Source organism: Condylostylus longicornis, unplaced genomic scaffold (assembly GCF_029603195.1).
Source record: "Condylostylus longicornis isolate FDR11 unplaced genomic scaffold, ASM2960319v2 ptg000009l, whole genome shotgun sequence".
NCBI lineage: Eukaryota > Metazoa > Arthropoda > Insecta > Diptera > Dolichopodidae > Condylostylus > Condylostylus longicornis.
In genome coordinates this window covers 5,718,436-5,741,615 of record NW_026577978.1, presented here as the reverse complement: position 1 = coordinate 5,741,615, position 23,180 = coordinate 5,718,436, and the positions used below count along the sequence as shown (strand labels likewise).

The window sequence follows — 23,180 nt, the reverse complement described above, 5'->3', positions numbered from 1 at the left end:
AAAAAAAATTAATTGAATAGGTTAATTTTTTTTTGTAGTTGGCCAATTTATGAAAAACTTCACATTTTTTTTTTCCTTTTTTTTTTTTCTGACTTGATTCCTCAATAAACCTTCTTAGTAATGCCTCAAGTAACACACTATTTTTTTACAAGAATAAATCAGTTTTCTATTGAATTGCATATTAATTGTTTTTTTTAAATCGGTTAGTAATTATGGATGTTATAATCGCTACACATTTTTGTCGATTTTTGTCGAAACTAAAATGTATTTTCAACAGTGATTTTGAGGTTTAAATATTCATTTGTGACCCCGTTACAGGTATGATTTTTTTCATAAAATTCTTCCGAATTTCTGCCCCCCCCCCCCTAGAGTAATTATACTATATTACATATCCACCCTGTATACACAGCTACATGATTATATACATACATATACATCTTGTATATTCAGAAACAACTCATGTATACTTTATAAGGTTTTATGTTAAAAAAAAAATAAAAATATATTCCTGTTTTAAAAATACACACCTTAAAAGAATATTATATTATTTTATACATATATATGAACATAATATTATGCAAGAATTATTATGAATAACAAGAGTACATAATAATAACAACATTACATATACATAAATTTACATACATGTTAAGGGAAAACACATATTATTATTTTTAATACTTAAAATACATTATAATATGGTGGTTATAGTGTATATGTATGTAGGTATACTTACCATTATAATACCAAAACGATAATGTTTATTCTTTAGTCACGCTTAATAAAATCTTTTCACGTGCCAAAAAACATTTTGAAATGAAATGTAAAAAAAAAAATAAGAAAAACCTCTACTCTTACATATAGGTGAAACGAAAATAAAAAAAAAAAATAACAACTAATTTTTAAATATCTGACTGCCTTTAAAATCAGTGTACCATAAATGAATAAATACCCAAGCCTATAATGTATTCATAATAACAACCTGATGTAGCAGTAGACTTTGCATTTCTATGTGCCGAAAAAAAACCTTTATACAAGTAGATGTTATGCTTGTATTATGAATGTTGTTTTAATACAAAAATTTTCTTTCTATAAGTTGAAGCCGTGTTACTAAAAGAAAACCGATTCTTTTTCATTATTTTCCTACAAATTTTAATAATAATATTATTTAAGAATATTATAAACAATACAAGAGTGTGTATATATAGAATGTAGGTATTGTTTATAAATAAAATTTTCTTCATATATTTTAAAATAAATATTTTTATTTATTCCAGCCCACGCTTACTTACACTTACTCTTTAAATGTAAATAAGCATATTATTATTGTATATAAATAAATTATCACTGTTTTCGGATTATGATTCGGTAAGAGTATTATACTCTTGCCAAATTAACCATTTCCAAATAAAAACAACGTTTATTTCTTATATTTTAAAGTTTATTCTGTTTTAAAAACCACATTGTATTTAATTTTTGCTTTAAAAATTGTAAATTTTAGCAATATATTTTTAAATGCCATGTTACAAAATTAAAGTTGATAAAAATTTTTTTTAAAAAAATTTTTAACAATTTCTTAAAAAATAAAATAATTCTGTTTATATTCAAGACAGATTCTCAATTTAATTTAATTTGAATACTTTAATTATAATCAAAAGTAAATGATATTGTAATCACCGCATTTAAGTAAGATTATTATTGCTTCGAAGGACATTTGTAACTAAAAATAATACAGGCAGCTACTGGCACATCTTCAGACATAAATTGTGAAAATTTAATTGCTTTTGTAAAACTATTTTTAGAATATTATCTTTATCTACTAGTAAGCTATAGAGATAAAGACTGCATATTTACTCGTTGTCCAGGGCTGCGACAAGCCAAGGAGTTCCTGGGAGATTATGACCAGAAGCGATTTAAGAAAATCACAGAAATCATGGGCAAGAACCAGGTGAGAGTCCTCATCGGCATTTTGACGGGTCACTGCAGGTTAGGGGACACCTCAGTCGCCTGGGCCTAGAAAATGAGGATACTTGCAGATTCTGTGTAGAGTATGGAGAGATCTCGGTGTACCTCCTGGGGGAGTGTGATGTCCTTGCTCGTAGGAGGGGGGGAGGTCCTTGGAGGCTTTACTCTAACGGTTGCGGAGTTACGGTCTTCTGGTCCTCACAAGTTGCTTGAGTTCATCAGGAGGGTGGGTATCGAGCCTGTGTCGTAGGGCATGCCCCGCACTCGAATGGGATTGCACAATAGATCCTTATATCAATTTAAATTATTAACAATATTTCCCTCGTTGACTTTAACTTACTGATACTGATACATAGTATATTGCTCTGATGTAGGCACTGTACAATTATATTACAAAATCTTATTCCTTGTACTGATTCCCAGTTCAAATATTTTAACACTTCATTCAAAAAGTATAATTTTATTACTTAATAATCATATTTATGTATTATACATATTATTTCATTAAACTCAATTTTAAATACTTCTGTCCAATGTTTAAGCACAAAACTCTTACATTTTTCTTCAAATTTTATATAGCGTGCATAAATTGTAAGTCTCCAAGTTTATACGAGTATACATCATGCAAAACATGAAATTTTAATTTTTACACAGTATTTATGAACATAGAATGAAAGGCCGTATAATACGAGTAATTTATTACACATGATTTTCAAAATTATGCAATTTCTATATTATAAGATCTAAGATTTTTATACGTTTGAAATAACATTCAAGTTTTTCTGCTCTCCTTGCACGTATCACATTGTATTTTTATCCAACTGTTAACAATTAAAATTTTGTAAATATTTTATGTTAAAAAAGTAAGGGAAAATTAAATTAACATTGTTAAGTGTTAATTTTTGTTATTTCTTTCATTAATATTGGAAAAATTTTGCAACTTTTCTAATTATTAAATCCGAGGTCTTCATTATTTTGAGAAAATCTTCGAGATTGAAGCAAAGTGTTATCCAGACAAAATGTTATTGTTGCAATACATTTTGAATTGAAAAAACAAATCCATTTGACCGAGAATCAATGGATGGAAAAACATTCATGAATGAAGAATTTGAAATGGTACAGCTGAAATGATAAAATTAAGAATTAATTCATGATAGTGAACTTCTTAACATTCAAATTCTTTAACAGTTTCTTAGTAAAAAAATACGTCCAATTTTAGATTTCAAATAAGTCCGTTCATATCTATTCAAATTCAGTACTCGAAGGTTAACTTTAGTTTTTGTCGGAAACTACAATGACTGTGTATAATTTGTAACCCCTTCTTAAATCTTTATTCAAATGGTAGCAACTTTTTAAAATATTTTTGAATAAATCTACGAATTTCATTATTTTAAAATAAAATCACTTTCTTTTGTAAATATAGAGTATGACGACCCTATAACTAAATGTTTATTCAGCAATTTTTTACATTCACATTCACATTAAAAGGTCTAATCATATTCTCAACAATAGATTGCCTACCAAAATTTTACATAAAATTTTTCCTGCAAAACATTTATATACCCCCATTTAATATATTAATGTTCCTTAACTTACATACAACTACATACTAATATTTAAATTTTTATTTCGATATTCTTTACTTAAAAGTCGCATTGTTATTACTATGTCTGTTATTAAAAATATTCCAACAAAATGTTTTAATTAAATTTTTACAGACGCATTATTATTGAACTCATTTCGTTGTATGGTATAAATGAATAATAACACGCAAAAGGCATATAACAAATTTCTGAAAAATATTTTAGAACAAAAAAAAAATCACATTTTTAGACATTGTTTTTTTGTTGCTTATCTAATTAATATAAAAAATCAGAGCGTACAGCAATAATTAACATTCTGTTCAAATATTTAAATCAGCATATAGCTAGCTACCTATAACAAAGATAAAATGTTAAAATTTCAAAAATAAAAGGAACAAAATTTCAAAATTTAACAAATAACCCTAAAAAATTATGTTATTTGTAAGCATAAAATTATAATTAGCATACCGTTAATAGTGCAATTAACATTTTGTTACGAACAAAAACAATAGAACACAAAACAAAATTTTGCGAGTGGAAAAAGTTTTAAAGCAATATCAAAAGAGAAAATGTTACTTCAGAGAAGAGTAGGTACATTAAAAGTATGAAAAAAAGTTAAATAGGTAGCTGGGATGTAAAAATTTTTTACGTAATCAAAATTATTATACATAAAAGAATTTTTCATTCAATCTATAAATTTAATATACGTACATGGAATATTTATTTTTAATTAAATTTTTTTTTTAAATTTTAAATTTGCAATTTAAAGAGACTTTCAATCAACTTGTAAAAATAAAATAGAAAAAAATTGCATACCTCTAGGGACTGATATATTTTTTATAGCAATAATATGATATTAATATTAATATTATTTCAAAAAATAATATGATAAGGTCTGATAATGTAGTTAATCTTAGGGCTCAGGCAGACACGCAATTTTTAGCTTTACAATTGTTTGATTACAATTGTATTCTGTAGGTTTATATTTAAGAAGCGCGCACATATGCAATATTGTATGATCGCATGTAATTAAGCAATCGATAAATTTGTAATATTTTATACGCAGGACAAGTTACAGAATTCCACTGTTGAATTTAATTAAATTCATATTTATAGAATTTTAAAGATTTTTTAAATATTTCCGAAATATTTTTTTACAAATCATAAGCACTTATACGAGTAACATTGATTGAAATACATAAAGAATGTACATTACTTTATATTAAAAATTGTGATTAGTAATAAAAAAAAAACAATTAGAATATTGTATGTATGTAGTTCAATTCTCTAAACAATTTAATATTTTCAAATTTATAATAAATAATTGTTATTTAAGCTCAAAAAACCTTTGGATTACAATAATATTATTGTTATTTAAAATTTGATATTTGATTGCATTTTTCTTTTTTCTTTTTTTGTGTTTTGTTATTACAATTTTAAATATTTAATTTAATTGGTATTTAGTAATAAATCCCAATGAAAAAAATTGTTATTTAAAAAACAAGAAAATCTCTAAATAATGGTTAAAAAAATCAAAGCCGCATAATCGGAATTCTATGATTTTTAATCTATAAAATCGAAATAAAAAAAAAATGAGATAAAAAACTACGAAAAATTGAAATATTTTTCCCGGCAGGTAGCATTTAATTTTATAATGTAATATAATTTTTTTTCTTATTTTGATTTACGATCCTAATTTTTAACTACTAACAGCAATTTCAAGCATTGACTAGCAATAATAACAATTTGCAAAACAATAATCTCTTAAATAGTGAAAAATTAGAGAGAGAGAGGCAAGAGAAATTTCTAAGTTTTAGACTTTTAATTTTATTTCTCTCATACGCTCTGAATATAATCCAAAATAATATTATATTTTCTGACTTCGAAATGATTTTAATACGAAATTTAAGAAAAATCTAAATTATATTGTAAGAGAAATTAATGAAGAGCCTAATTTTTTTGGTAGACCAGAGCTCCTTTTTTTACATCGAAAAATTTCACGAAAATTCATATTTTATATACAATAGTTTCAATATGGAAAATTGAGTAAAATGTCAACTCTCTCTTTCAAGTAAACCGTACACTCACATTACTTTTTAATTTTCTTTCAAATATATTAGAAAATCCATTATCACCACAGTTTCAATAATCTTATAGTAACAATTACATTAAGTATAACTGGATGTTAATTGTTGTACATAAATATAAAATTTTGAGAGTATTTTCATAATTCACCAATACTTTCGACGTCTGAAGTTTTATAATTTAAATATTAATAACAAATTATTAAAAATTTTATTTTGGTTTACTAAATTTATTTTTAATTTTAAGCATATCGGGATATTGGGATTCGATAATGACTTTATGGGGCTACAAACAGAGTAAATATCTATGTCAAATATTCACATTTATACGAATTCATGTAACATATCATAAATTGTATATCTATAAATAAATTCCACACCTATATACAAGGTTGCAATGCATTGTTACATAAAAATCTGAATGAACATTGGCAAAAAATTTTCGATATTGTAAAAATTAAAATTTTTTAAATATTTTCTAATTTCAAAAAAAAAAAATCCAATTAAATTAACTTTGTTTTAATAGAAAAACAGGAAAAAGCAGAAAATTTAAATTCCATGAATATTTCCGATTGGAAATTTGATGTTTTTGCTTTTTGTTTGTAAATAAATATGCTTTTCATTATACACACATACATACATAAGGGAATTAATAGTTATTTTTTATTCTTTAATTTATTTATTTTTGTTTTTATAAATATTTTTTTAAATGATACAAGAAATTTGATTTTGTACATTCAGGAAATTAAATTTTAAAAATTGTTGCACTCTTGTAAAAAAAAAATTTTATTTTGTAAAACATATTTTTTGTTTTTATTATATTAAATTCACTTTTAATTAAATATATAGAATTTATTCAAATATTTTTAATTTTATTTTAGAATACAAAATTTAATTTAAATAAATAATTATTTGAAAATTTAATTATTGGAAAACAAGATAACAAGAATTAATAATATTTAGAATCAAAGATTTAGAATAAATCAAAGATTTTATTTTGGGATATTTTTATTTTATTTTTTTTAAATTTATTGTAAAGTAATTATAATTAATAATAATTAGAATCTTCTCTATTACATTCGATTTACACTACTTTTAAATTGAAGAAATTAAAAACTTATTAAGACAATATTTCGAAATTGTTTTAATATTGTTGAAAATTCGTATATAATTACAATGTAATACTGTTGAATTAAAAATTATTTTTGTTGTATGAAATAAAATTTTGAATCAGAAGATGGATTTAAGGTCAGCGGGAATAAAATTAATGCTTCCCTGCTCTTTACTCAGAAACTACCAATTAACATTTTAATAAAGTTAATGAATTATTTTACATGAATTGAAAATATTATTTACATGAAAATTATTTGCCAATAAATTTTAGAAATTGTAAAATCGCTGTTAAAGTGTGAAAATAATAAAAATTATAAAAGTTATTTTATAACACTTATTTCATCACTAACATGCCTCTTATTTTTTAATAAAATTTTGTATTTAAAATTTTATTTTATTAAATAAGAAATTATTAAATTTTATTTTAAGAAATTCTCTATATTTTCATTTAATTGTAAAATTTTCACTATAATTTTAAAAACTTTACTTCCTATCTTCGAAAATTAATAAAATTCTATTCAATCAATCCTATATTTTCACATAATTATTTCTCTACACTGTCATAATAATGTTTTAAAACTAAAATATATTATTCTCAATTTGATGAGAATAAATTATAGCATATAATTTTATACTGTACATTCATCGAACCAAAAATTCATTAGCATAACATTAAATATGTTAATGATAAATTCTAAAATCAATATGAGAGTTGATTATACAGGCCATATTAGCAAAATGAGAGAATAATATTAATATGAGAATAATATTACCGAAATAAATGATTATTGTCATCAGCTATGGTGAATTTTATTATTTTTGTGCTTAACAGCAATTTAAATAAAATAATACAAAATTAATAAGTAAAATTTAATCATTAATAAAATTAAATTTCTAATAATTCTAAGAATTGAATTTTTACAAAAAAAAAAATAGATTATTGTAAGTTTTATAATATTATTTTTAATAATGTTATAAATTCCAGCGAAATTTTCTTTATTATTAATACTAGTACTATAGATATTCTTGAGTAATTTAAAGAATTTGCAATTGTTGTCCTGACTTGTTTTTATTTTATTATTTATTCGCTATATAGAAATTTATTAGCCAATCTTCATCAAACAATTGAGAAATTTTATGCTCTTAACGATTTCTAGAATTGCGTACAATGGAATTAACTTTCAAAATTTGAGCTTATATTAAGGAACCTAGAAAAATACTGATGAATTTTCGAAACAACTTTAATGAGCAGAATATTACACAAAACTCCTACATTGGTAAAACTGAACGTTATTGTATTAAAAACTTGGACATTATAATTTCTAAATAATTGGCCAAAATAATTTCTAAATGTATTTTACAAAAGAAATTTAAAAGTATTTTCCGGAATAAAAAAAAAAACGAAATAATAATTGAATTTCTGTCCCTATACTCTTATTTTCAATATTTTAATTCAAAACTGAGTACTTAATAAAACACCAAAATAACTCCTGTTAAAATATTCATTTTTAAATTATATACACTTTGTTATAAATTAAATTTAATTGCTAATAAAGTATCTGTTATTTTTAGAAAATTTATTTTCACATACTTTTAAAATTACCTTTAAAAAACCGCACATTCCCATTATACCTTCATATATTTCGTATTTTTATCCTCTAAAAATTCCAGTATAAAATATTCTAAATTGTGTATGAGTTTATAAGGATATTCTTGTATGTGGTTTCAAATTTATTTTATTGTCACCTATTGGGACTCATACTAAAAATTAACTAATTTAATAAAATTCGCATTGCGATCTTTATATAATAATATTTTATTTAGAGGACAAATTAAATTAAAAGTTTTTGACTAAAAATTCCTCTTAATTATTAGTGAAATAAATATTTTTTTAAAAAATTTTTCTCTCATAACAAAAATTGAAAAAGTAAATGATAAAATATCGGAGAACTTTTCGCAAAAATTATGTTGAAATAAAAATTAAATTGTATTTAAGTATAATGTAAAAATTTAATGTAGAGTAATTTTGCTCTTAATTATGATTGTACTCTTTATAATTATGATTGTTCTCTTAAATTTTGTTTAGATTTAATTTCGTGATAGTTATTTAAGATAATGAATGAATTTTGAAAAATTTGCAATTAATGTTTTTTTTGCAATTTAATAAAAATATATTGGCTATATTGGGGTATACTAGCAAGGACAGAGAAATACATTTTCAGAATTTTGAATAGAGTTGGGTGACCTTCAGGGCCAAAAAAATTTCTAATTCTATCTTTGCTTTGTCGTTCTTCATTTTTCAATTTGACAACTTTATATGTGTTTTAGAAAGAGACAAAAACCCTCTAGAGCCCACAACATCTGATTAGAGCACACATCAACCGTCAGAATATCAACTGTTCAAACTGATTCGCACAGATATCAACTGTAGTACAAATTTCTGCGAATCAGAACACATTACACAAAATTTTCCAATATTCTTATTTATACGATTGCTCTAAATGAGAGAATTTTTTTTTTCTTTTCAATCCATAGAATTCAATATCTCTTTCAATATATTTTCTTTCTTTTTTTTTTTTTTGAAAATTTTCTCAACAATAATGCCATTTTCTAACAATAACTTTTCATTTAACAATATACGTATATAATAGCTGGCTCTTAGATTTCTACATCTGTAAATAGCTACAGCTATTAGATAAAGTATTTGATGATTTATCTAAAGTACAAAATCTGTAGTAGAAAAAAAAAATAAAGGATTTTCTTAAATGTTTTCAGAAAATTCACTGATGCATTTTAATGTTTCTTTCATTGATAACAATAAATTTTTTTATATATATGTATAATTTTAAAAGTATATGGGTACGTTTTTTTGTATAGTTCTCTCTTATGTCATTGAATTAAAAATTACTTTTCATTTTATATCACAAAATTGAATAATATTGAGAGTATATGTGTATAAGAACTTAATTCAATCATAAAATTAATTTCAGTGCAATATAAATCTGGTAATATAAGAATTGCCATCCCAAAACTACTTTCTTGTTATTTAAGAATTTTGTTATTTTCATTCATGACCTTAATACAAAATTTAATAGGTAAAAATTTTTAGATATTCCTGGTTTAATTAAGGTTATTTTAAATCAAAGAAAATCTTATATTTAATAATTTACTATTCAACTATACTTCAAAATTTTAAAAGATCTTGAAAGATTTGATTATAATAATGTTGCATATAATTGCTATTGAACTTGATTTCAATATCAAATTTCGCCTATTCAAAATTTCCTTTTATCGTGTATGAGATTTCCTAAAAAGAAATTATTTTTTATGCTCCCATTACTTTAAATTATACAAAGAAAAATTCCTTGATATAAATTACTTAACGGTTCAGTTACTTTCTATGTTATACTACATATACAAATATAGTTACTTATTTACCTTCTATTCAATTAAAAGAAAATCCTGAATCAAAGAATTATTTATATAGTTAATTATTTTCTTATTTTAAAATAATTTATACAAAAATAATATAATTTCTTATTCAATATTTTTAAAGAACTTATGATGTTTTAAAAATATTCTTTAATTTTCCTTCATTTGAAGTACCTACATATTATAAGCCATTTTGAAAAAGGAATAATATTAAGAATGGTAGCTTACTTATAATTTTATATAATAAGGAAATTTTCTCTTTCTTTGAAAAAAATTTCAAGTGGAATTATCTGTCATATTCGTATATTTACTTTATAATTTTAATTTACGTATGTATATATTTAAAAAAAAATTTCTTATTACCAGCAAAGGGTATATCTTATTATTGTTATCAATGTGAAAGAAAGATAAAATAATCTTTAGAAAATTTTTGTAAATGTAATAATTATAAGAGAATTTTTGGTTAGTGCTGCCTTTACTCGACAATAACATAACTTCAACCTTCAATTAGCTTTTTTGGATAATTATTTTGTTAGAGTAAGAGAATTGAGAATAATAATAAAATTTATGAGAAAATTATTATTTTTATTTCTCAATGAGTAGATACTTCTTTGCGAACTGTTGAGCTATTTTCTTCAAATATCGTGATGGTAAATTTTTAAGAACAGAAAAATGAGAAATTTTTTTATCATATTAATGTTTAAATACAATTTCTTATTAATTTTACAATGAGGAATACAATTATTATTATAAACAACAATAATAATATAAGTATGCAATCGAATTTGATTATAAAAAAATTTCATATTCATAATTCAGCAAAAATAATATCCCCTTTTGCAATTAGGACAGTAATTGCGAACAACGTGAATTGAACGTGTTCTATATTAATATTATATACTATAAGAAAATTTTTAATATTTGCCTACACTAACACACTAATTACATATTTGGAAAAAATGATCTTTGTGCCACAAAATGTTAAAAACTTCTATTTTAGATAAATTGTCTGAAACATTTTATTTAATATACAAGTACTTCCACATTATGCATACATTCATGCAAGCATTTTATTGTTCATTATCTACACACCCCTATTATTTGTGTACGTATGTATAGATAATGAAGAATAAATTTGTGCATATGTAGAAAAATATTACAATATAATGTATTTACATTTCAATATACTAAAATACTATTATATAAGTAAGTATAACAAATCTAATATAGCTACATAATATGTAGATTTTCGTTTGAAGATATTTTGAAGATTTTAAAATTTTATATTACGATTTTTAATTTATATTTTATAACATTGTTGCACATTTTTTTATATTTGTGTATGTAGAATACTAATATTTGTGCATGTGTGTGTTTGTGCAAGAATAAATATTGCATTTGAAAATAAACTTTTATAATTCTTGAAAAGTTGCAAATAAGCTTGTGTATTTGCAGTTTAATTTTCCTAAATTTTTATTTTATTTTTTCTTTTTTTTTTTGCTTTTGTCAAAATGTTGTCTTTGATGAAAATAAATTCTTCATGTTATTTCCTTTCTTTATACTATTAATTTTATGAGTATTTCATGATAATAGAAATGACATTATTTTAAAGAAAAAATTTTGTATAATAAAATTTTTAGGGTGTTTTCCATGAATATTTGCATTATGAAGTGGAACAAATTTTTTTCTAATGCATTTAGTAAAACCAACAATTACTAAATTTTGTGGTAATACTAAAATAAGTAAAATTTCCAAAAATAAATTTGTTGGGTTCGATAATTGACTACATTAATTATTAACACTAACGCATTTTCTCTTACAGATATTTGAGCCTAAACTGAATTTAACAATATTATAAAGCTTTATACCATAAATTTCTTAATTGTTCATTCTACCTATACCTACTTAATTTCACGAGATATTTATATAATACGGGCCATTATATTGAAGTTTAGTAATACAAAATAAATAATTCGATAATATTGCAGATATAAATTTATAAAATTAAATTTTTAAAGCTGTCAATGGCGTATTACATTCAAGAATTTATAATATTCTGTGACTCGTTTCTAAAATTAATTTCGAAACAATCAATGGTAGATTACAGTCAAAACCTTATAATATTCTGTAACAACACAAAATAACAAATTTTCAAAGCTACTAGCGTCAGTAAACAGTCAATACTTTTTAATATTCTGTGATCCCTTTCTAAAATGAATTTTTAAATAGTCAAATAGTGGATTGCCGTCAATACCAAATTATGAAACAGTCAATGGCGAATTACATTCAAGATCAATATTCTGTGTCTCAAATCTAAAATGAATACACTGAAACACCCCTGTTCATACAATATTATTATGTGTACATTTTAATGGTTTTCTATATTTTTCTTCTATATAAATCTACGTAATATTATACAAAATAAAAATCTTTATATAATATCGAAATTTAAATAACATTGCATACATACTTTTATTGTTATACAAAAAAAAAATATAATATTTTTCTTTTTTAAGTTGTTAAATTCAGTATTTATGACAGAGTAGTATAATTATACACACATATAATAATATTAATTCAAATACACAAACTCATATATATAGGTACATATATAAATTCATTAAAAAATAAAGTGTAAATAAAAGTTTTAATTAAATTTAAAGATTATTTCAATGAATAAATATAAGGTTAACCTTTTTTTTTTCATTATAATATTATTGTATTTGCTATAATATTATACTATAGGATAAATAACATTATTATCTATGCAAATAAGTATATACCCCCATACATGTATAATTATAATAATAAGAGTTATACATAAACAATGTTTGTATGTACATAATAAATTTACAATTAATTAATTTAAAATTTAAAAATATTTCGAGTGTTTTAATTTGATTTTTTTTCTTTTCGAAAAAATCTGCGAAAAAATTCTCTCATGTCATACAAATTTTTTCTTTTTTTTGTGGTAAAATATTTATTTTAGATTATACAAGTATAATAAAAGTTTTAAAAATTTTAAAAATATTTTAAAGTGGTTGATTGAGCCACGAAATATGGCTTAAATTCAATAGTGTTATACATAAAATACCGGGTATACTCATACATATTATAAAATAAATTCAATAACATTATAATTATCATGAATTTTATTGAAATAATGTAAAAATTTTATAAACTATTATAATTCATCAATATATTGAATTATATTTATGTATAAATAATGTGAGCATATTTTAAAATGTAATTGAAAAATTGGGTCAATTATATTAATAATTTTCAAAATAAATTCATAAATTTAATGTTTAATGTACTAAAATTTTTAAATTGTAAAAGAAAATTCAATTTTCGAAATCAATAAATTTTTTAGTGGTTAATAATGACAAATAAAAATATTTTTGTAAGCCACGAATAAGTGGGAATTGATTAAGTGTTAAGGTGATCCAATTGCACTTAAAAATAACGTGATCCATTTGAAATTTTATTAAGAAAATTCATTTAAGGGTTACATGAACCACAAATAATATGAGTATGACTAAAACCTCAACATGACATTCAAATATGAATAAAAACCAAAATCAAAATTTATATTTTTTTTTAATGAATATTGTTCTTTTTATCTTGAATTGATCTATTATTCTGGTTAATAATTTTCTTTGCTTAAATATTTCGCTATTTGTAAAATATTTAATTTTCAATAATAATGAATTAAAAAAAAATATAATTAATTAATTAGAAAAAATCAATTATATTAAACAGGACATTTCATTTTCGACTAGCTTTAAACGCGCAAATATTTTATTGAAGAAATTTCATTGAATTAATATTTACGCATAATCGATTTTTATTGCATAATTTTAGGGCAAATAATAGTAATGAAGAGGAATTATTAATAATTATTGTAATGACTGTACTAGCACTACCATTATAATGAATTGTTTGTTGAAAAATTATATTAAATAAAGTTTCCATTAGGTTTAGAATTTTAAAGAAATCACTATTTGACATAGGCATTGACGCAAAAACTCTACTATATGGTCAAGTTTATCGATGTTGCTCAGTCTTATATGATAATAGTATTTAACAGTTTTAAGAATTTGACTTTATAACATTTTAACTTTAAATTTAATGTTACAGATGCAAATAGTTATTTTTGATCATTAAAATTTCTAAAATTTATATAAAAATCATGTAATTTTTGAAATTCAATATAAAATCCAAATTTAATGTAAATCAATATTTTTAAACTAATTAGATTTTTCATTTTTTCTCCAATTTTAATTAAATGATGGAAAAATGAAACTTAATTACGAAAAAATTTAGATATTTATTTCATTTATAAATAATATTGAGAAAAAAAAATTTAAATGAAAATTTAGAATATAGCGAGGATAAATCAAGGTCTCAGGAATCAACGTAATGCTATCAAAATTGTTGTAATGATTCATTTTCATTCATTATTATTGTTTTTTCTTTTATTTTGTGGTTTATAAATTAAATGATTTTCATTAGGAATTTCAATCTACTCTCTGTAATTAGTTTTAAAATTAACAGCGATTATATCATCAATGCTTAATTTCAGATGGCGTCGAGGATTTTATTTTAAAAATTTATGTTTGAAATAGTGATTATAATCCATTTTTATCTTCACTCATGCTCTAGCTTATTACTAAATAATCGTCTCGTTATTATTCACAATCTGCATTTCGAAACAATAAAAAATATATTTGCTTAAAAATTTTAGTTGTAGGTAATTAATTTTGAAAAATTTCGCATAATTAAAATTGATTATCTGAGTAACTTTAGTTGCTAATGTTGTACTTGGAAAAAATTTTCCGAAAATTTGTCAGGGAAGGCGATGAATAAATTAAATAAAGCTTTATTTTATATAACTACAAAAAGTAAAATAATTTCTCATTAATTATTGCTCTTCTAAAATCATTTCTTAAATAATAAACTTTAATAAACTATCGTAGAACATATTATGAACCGTGTTATATCATCTGGTCACGCATATTTTGCCACTTTAGCAAACCACGATCATGCCATCAAATTTATTATTGAAAATTTTGAAAAATTAATTAGTTTTTAATTTATAAGAAATTTTAGTTAAATTAATAATTTTTCATTATATAAATTTTTTTATTTTTTTTTTTTTTTGCAGATTTAATTCTCGGACTTAGAGATGTATCTGTAACAGTACCAACAGCAGTTAAACGTGGTGATGATGCACATCTTATATGTAATTATGATATGGAAAATGATACATTATATTCTGTTAAATGGTATAAAGGACGACGAGAATTTTATCGTTATACACCAAAAGAGAATCCAGCTATGAAAATATTTCCAACAACTGGTGTTAATGTAAAAGTAAATATTAATTTATTATAACTATTCTTTTAAATTTATTAATTAAATATAGAAAATAAATAAAGTATTATGATCATTTTGCAATTTTACTAAAAGTAAAGCCTTTTGTTTATTAATTAAGCAAGAGAAAAATTTTGCAAAAATTTTTGTTATTTACAGCTTAGTTAATTAATTATTGTTGAAATTTCACTGCAATATCAAAATCAAATATTATTTTGACAACTGATTTATCTCCAATTTCTATCTTATATTTTATTATTATAAAATTTTGAACAATTTCAATACTACTCAATGTCATATTATAGTTTAAAATGATTTTTATCGTCCAGGATATTATTTTTCACTTATCATTATAAATAAATTGGAAATTATACTTAAAATAACGCGTTCAAATGCAATTTCTATAATATTGAATTATCAGTAAAAAACTGTTAAACTTCGAAAAATGAGAATTCAACTCTAAAGCTCATTCCATATCAATTATTACCTTTATATTATATACAATATGAAAAAATCTAGATGACATTATCAATATTATTATCTGCGAATCTAATAAAAAAAAAAAAATTAAGTTAAAATTTAAAATCCAATTTTTAACGACCGAATTGCATGCTATAAAGCAGGTTATATGATGGCACCAAAGGAAGCATATAGGGAAGCGTAAATAAACTATTTTCATAGAGATGTCGCCCTATCTGCCTATCAATTTGTCGGTCTGTCGATTGGCTATATCTCTACCTGTCGATCTGTCTGCTTCTCTATGTGACTTCATTTTTGATATGTCGCAGATTGATAATTTTTTAGGATATATCATGCGTCGAGAACTGAACATTTTTGCACGTATAAAAAGAAATAGTCAATCGATTTCCTTGAAATATAATATTTAATTTTGGGATCTTAAACCAATAAACCTATAATTTTTTTTTGCCCCTGATTCAGAAATCGATTTTCTATTTTTCACGATATCTATAAGGGATTTAATTGATGAAATTTTTAGAAATTTCTTGAATGTAAAAGTCGAAGATTTTGAGAGCATTTGAATAGCGCAAAGCGAAATTCTAGTAAGATCCAAATTTACGTTAAACAAGGTATATCAACAAAAAGCTTACCATCGACCTTAAAATTGAGAAGAAGTGTTCAAATGGCATTTTCATAGCCATATGCAACACTTTCGCTTAACTAGACAAGCCACATGGCAGTCGATTATGTGCTGACCACCTTAGAATTTTGTTTTTTAATATTGTATTTTATTTTATTATAAAATAAAAAACCTTATTGACAGCTCATAAACACTTGATTATTTACGCTTAATAACAATATGCATTCAATATAATATTTTGTTAAAATTTTTAATTAAATTCAAAAATTATATTTATTTTTCTGTTTTGCAATTTCAATTACTTTGAGTATAGATATGCCTACATTGAAATCTTTATGATTCTGAATAAATAAAAATAATAATGATAATAATGATATAAGTGGAAATAATTTTCACCTGCATAATTTTTAATGAAAAAAAAACACACACACATTTTATAGGATAAATAAAATATTATTTTTATGAAATTGAGTACCAAACATTTTAATTTAATTATTTTATTATATTTTTATATTATTATTTTTATTATTCTAAATAGCGCTATTCAATGAATAAAAAAATCATTAATAATTACAACTCAATCATTATTCAAATTAAATTTTTTCATTAATTAAATTGATGTTGAATTTGTTTTCTTTTTAGCACTTTTCCAAAAAATTTTTGAAAAAAAGTCCTTATTAGTTTCACTCTGTCCTTCCGTCCCTGTGTCTGTTTATGAAATTTCTGCACCCTTGAATATAGAAAGCTGAAATTTAATATGTACATAGATCTTTACAAGAAACTTATTTCTGTAGAAGAAAATTTTTACGTATCTCCCCCCCTCTAAAAGTTATACCCCCCCAAAACCCTAAAAATGCCATTTTTTAACTGTTTAGTGCAGTGAAACCATAAGCATTTTTCAAATTTTGCAAACGTAGAAAGGCAGTGGCTTCTTTCCCCTAGCGCGGTATACTATAGCTAAACTTCAGAAAAACAAAATGGCCGTTCAAATTTACCGTTATATAAAGTCCGTTTTTTCCAAATTTTTGATGTCATTTTTCTTCAAGACACCAGCCTGTAGAAGCTTAAATGATTTATTTAGTTAGAAGAAAATTTTTTTCCATCTCCACCCCCTCTCAAATTATCGAATCTTGAAATTTGTAAAATTTGAATATTTGACGCCTTATATTTCCGAAACCGCAAGTTTTTTCAAATTTCTATACACGCAAAAAGCTAACGGTAAATTCCATAACATCACTGGATAAATCGTTCATCCTAAATATATGTTATCCTAGAAATAGTTTCGTTTGTGAATGAAAATAATTTTAATAGTGTGGTAGGTATACATAGACTGTATTTAAAAGCATAATTTTCACTTGTTTAAGGGAAAAGTGCTACAATACAAACCATTGGTTTGACCCAAATTTATTTTTTTATTAAATATGAAAAATATTTCACATGATAATGTTACGACTTTTAATTTCAATATTCAATAAATTAAAAAGGTGAGGGAAAATTCTGATTAAATATAATCAGGGTAATGATTTTAATTGTATTTAATAATGTAATAAAATAATAAATTTAAATCAATAATCTATATAGACCTTATTAATTACATATGTAGTGAATTCGAACCTTAATTATAAAGGATATTAAAAAAAAAACAAAACTTGTCAAAAAAAAATTTTTTTAATAGAATTTGGTTTTTTTTAATTCAGATGCTTATTTGACAGAAAAGTAAGGGAAAGAAAATTAATGGGATGAATATAGCCAACTATATTGTAAGAATTCTATTCCACTTAACTTAGCGAAATAGCTATTTGCATAAAATATATTTTATAGAATGCATAGTAGACCTGAGCATTCCATTCGATTTTCAAAAATATTTTTATCTGAAACCGCCCTCGCTTATAATAACAGAAAATAAAAGATTTTGCTAAAAACAGTTGATTTGAACTGTTACATATAGAGATAATTTGCGAGGCAGATCATTATCCTGGCATACTTATCAATCAAAAAATGTCCTCTATATGATCTAAATCAAGTTTTGTTCAAAAGTTTTTTTGTCGCTTTACCTGTTTTTGCACTTATTTGTTTGTTATTGGCTAACTCTATTTGTGCTTTGTATTAACTTAAACTTTAAAAGTATGCGCAGATTTATCGTTTTAAAGGGAATCACGGAGGCTCTCCTACAAGCTCAACCGTCTTACAAATTCTTTGATCCTTATATTGTAGCCAGATACCCATATACAACTCATTTTCAATTGATTTTCCATATTGTTAAAAAATAGCTCACACGCAATTTAATTTGTTCTGGATTTGAAGCCTGCTTGTTTATACTTTAATGTTTAATAAAATGACATTCCGTATGACTTGCACCGCTAAATATGTTGAATAAATCAATAATGTAGGTACTTAGAATTTTAGAAAATATTTTAATATTTCTGTGCATATTTTAATACTCTGTACATAAATTAGCCGCGTAATTCTAATTTTTGAATTATAACAATTAAAATCAAAATATTTTTCTTTGTACTATGCATAATAATATCATCGTATAACATTTTAATTTGTATTATACAATAATTAATTTAAATTAATTTTATTTAATTAAATTTTGTTTAATTATACTTATTTTTTTCTCATTTAATAAATTAAATGTGCGTTAATAGAGTGTGTTCAATCAATTGTATTAATTAATATAATAAAATAATTGATATTATTTATTAATTTTTTTTTTAAGAATCAATGTCATATTTGCTATTTAAATTTTTTATAAATATTATTCAATTTAATAGAATTGAAGCGCTAAAACAAACTCCAGAAACAACTCTTAATTTTTAAATTAAAATTAAATTTCTGTAAAATTAAATTTTCCTTATAACATATTAGTTTCCAATTTATCAAACTTGTGTAGTATACTTTAAAGAATTTTAATTAAAAATATGGCTTATTGAAGTAAAAGTTTCCGTATAACTATTTGCAGCAAATGTCATCAAATCAAAGTCATGTAACATTAACAAATGTTCAATTAAATTTATCTGGAAAATTTAGTTGTGAAGTATCAGCAGATGCACCATCATTTCATACAACAATAGTTTCTGGAAATATGGAAGTTGTTGGTATGTTAACCACCTCATTTACATATTTCAATTTTCATAATAAAATTATAGTCTTAGTAACATCTTCCACCGCGTAAATTCATATAGCTGCAAAAAAAATAATTGAAAAATTTGGTTTTTATTTTTTTTTTCAGAACTTCCTGAACAACGTCCGATTATAACGGGAATTCATTCACGTTATCGAATGGGTGATTTAATAAATGGAAATTGTTCATCAGAATTTTCTAAACCGGCAGCAAATTTAACATGGACAATAAATGGAATACAGGTATATTTTAATATTTTAATTTAATAATATTATTCTTTTATAATATATATGATTTTTGGGGATTATAGGTGATGCCAAATCAAGTTAAACATTTTGAAGTTCAAAAGAATCCAGTTGATAATTTAGAAGCATCAGTTGCTGAAGTCAGTTTTATTGTAAATCATTTACAATTTATACATGGTCGTCTTAAGGTAATCTTATTGCAATATTCTGATTAGATTTTAAATTTTAACAAATAAATTTCGAATTTATATTGTAATTTTCAGTTAAAATGTTCAGCCAGAATACATAATATTTATCAACAGGAATCAGAAAAAATTATTGAAGAAGATCGCCCAAGAATTTTAGCATCTGGAAGATCACCCGAATTAAATAATTTATATCCATTTGATCAACAATCTGACGGTGAGTTTCCAGATCCAAACGAATATTATTATAAAGGTAAGATATCTTGTTAGGTTGGACCACCAGAACATCTTTATACACTATTGTTATTCTAATAAAGTGTATAATAATTTTCAATGAAATTTTTTTTTCGGTTTCCCTTGGTTTCGTTCGGGATGTTATAAAAAATTTTAATATTTTATCTGATATTAACATGTTGTCTTCCAATTATTAACTTAAAGAGCTGTAATTCGACAGTTTGATATTATTTCTGCTGGTCTCATTGAAATTTACCCATATTAGTTTGTAATATCTAATAATTTAACGTTATTATGCGAACTCTTAATAGTGTTAAATAATTTTCCATCTTTGTTATTGAAAATTCACCACTCACTAATTCCACAATAATTACAATGTAGTTTCAGCAATATTATAATTAAATATTATTTTAAATCAAATTATTTATTATTAACTAATTTATTACTTAATACTTTTTCTTTTCTTTTTTCCTAATTTTTCCATACATAGAGACAAATTCAGCTAATTCATTACTTAAATGTAAAAATAGTTATACATTTTCATCAATATTTTCTACATCAAAAATTACTATGATGGGAAAATTTATTTTAATTATAAATGTAATATTAAAAAATTTTGGAATATTATTAATTTCAACATTAATTTCAATTATATTTTTAATAAATAATTATAATTTAAATAATTTTTTAACAATAAATTTGTTGAACAATAATTTTAAATATAATAATAATAATAATATTAAGAGAAGTCTAAATGTAAAATTAAATAATGTTAGTTATAATAATAATAATAATAATTTATTAAAATTAAATGAAATAAATGCTCACTCTAGTTCGTCAAAACAATATAATCAATTTAATAATCGTAATCAACAACCAGAACAACAAAAACAACAAAGGCCACAACAATTCCAAATTGAATCACAAGTGAACCAAAGTTTACTTAATTCATGTCAAATCTCTTCTTGATAAACAAATTCATTAATATTATTAATTAATAATATTTCTTTATAATTATAAATTATTATAATATTGTATAAAATATTAATTATTTATAAAACAGAATCATATAAAAAAAAAATATAATGCCAAGTAGTATGCAAAAAATATAAAATAAAAAATTGAACGACTGAAAATATCTTATAATAATAATTATTATAATATAGAGCAGATGATAGGAATAAATAATATTTAAAATAAAATAAAAAAAAAATTAAATAATAATTAATATATTTAATCAATTAATTTACAAAATTAATTTTCAAATTATTTAAAAAAATAAAACAAAATTGTTTAAAAAACAATTTTCAATATAAAACAAAGGCAAAGCAAATTTGTGTATAAAAAAAGAAAATTTATTTTAAATAGTGTTTTTTATTGTAATTATAATTAACTTCAATCAAAAGAATAATAATGATAATAACAATAATAACAATAATATTTCTATAATAATGATAATTAAAATATTATCCATAACAATAATAATTGATTATTACGCTAATAATAAAATTATATTAATAATGACAATAGAAATTAAATAATAACAAAATGATATTAATTATTATATTAGCAAATTATGTAATAATATTATAGTAATAATGATAGCTCACATTAATGAGTTTATTTTAATACATTATTACTGTATAACTAATAATAATAATAAAAATAATGAATTAAAATAATATTATTAAATAGCCTAAAATAATTATTACACGTTTAATTACGTATAAAATATTAAATTAAATGTTTTATTTAAAGAAATGTAAATATATTTTATTTTCGAGTGATCCAAAACTTATATGATAATTTAAATAAATAATACAGACTGCATTAAAAATAGTTTATGGCATTAAACAGTACAAGTCAAACGCAAATCAATAATAATAAATTAAAGGCAGTAAAAAATTTTATGGCTCCATAAAAAAAAATTACACTATAAACACGAATTTGTATGCAAAATTTTGAAATTTTGATAAAATTTTCTCCATAATCTATAATATTTACATATTACGTTAATCGCAAATTAGTATAAAAATTAATAGCATTGAATTTATTCAAAATTCATAAAGTTTTAAAAAAATTTTTCGAAATACACAAGAAAATATTTCATCATACTATGGACTCGTCTTTTAAAGTAAATATTGTACGGAGTCATGTTATATAGTATAACTATATAAATAAAAATCGAACTATGAATTTTAAGTTAAAAAAAAAATGATTGTTGTGCGATCTTCTGAGACTTTATTAGAACACATTCATTTGATTATTGGAATAAAAATTCATGATTAATGAATAATACTATACTTTAATAGTTCTCATTAGAAAAATAATTTTTTTTAATATAATGAAAGTAATTTTGTACAAGATTGCGATATACGCAATTTCTTTCAAGTTAAAATCAATATTTTGAAAAATTCTAATTAAAAAAACATTATTTCAACCTGCAAATGCTCAAATTCATTGGGAATTCGTATTATGCATAGTTCATTTGGTCAAATTTCTCAATAATAATAACAATATAACATTGCCCTCAAGGCGATTCCTAAAATAATAGGAAAAATAATAATACTGCTCACAATATTTTTGCAATAAATTAACTAGCTCTGTTGTAATAAAATGATTTTATCAATTATAATAATAATATGCATTTATTAAATTAATGGCCTAATTTTTAACAAAAAAATGGATCACTTTTTCAGTACTTAATTAAAAAAAAATTGTAAATTAATAACCATAA

General features: G+C 22.5%; 1 protein-coding gene across 3 annotated transcripts in view; it reads left to right on the top strand.

The window, feature by feature from the left end:
• The window catches only part of LOC129618574 (probable serine/threonine-protein kinase DDB_G0271682), a 196,569-nt gene extending 174,812 nt beyond the window's left edge, over nucleotides 1-21,757 (top strand). Inside the window, exons 5-10 of one of the 3 annotated variants that reach the window (XM_055533408.1) lie at nucleotides 15,345-15,553; nucleotides 19,618-19,753; nucleotides 19,888-20,021; nucleotides 20,090-20,212; nucleotides 20,288-20,462; nucleotides 20,934-21,757. In XM_055533408.1, the coding sequence (XP_055389383.1) occupies nucleotides 15,345-15,553; nucleotides 19,618-19,753; nucleotides 19,888-20,021; nucleotides 20,090-20,212; nucleotides 20,288-20,462; nucleotides 20,934-21,412 (1,256 nt within the window). In that variant the 3' untranslated portion in view covers nucleotides 21,413-21,757. Of the gene's footprint in view, nucleotides 1-15,344; nucleotides 15,554-19,596; nucleotides 19,754-19,887; nucleotides 20,022-20,089; nucleotides 20,213-20,287; nucleotides 20,463-20,933 lie in introns of all 3 variants that reach the window. The other 2 variants (XM_055533409.1, XM_055533407.1) reach the window with 2 other exon arrangements.
• Nucleotides 21,758-23,180: the final 1,423 nt, after the last annotated feature.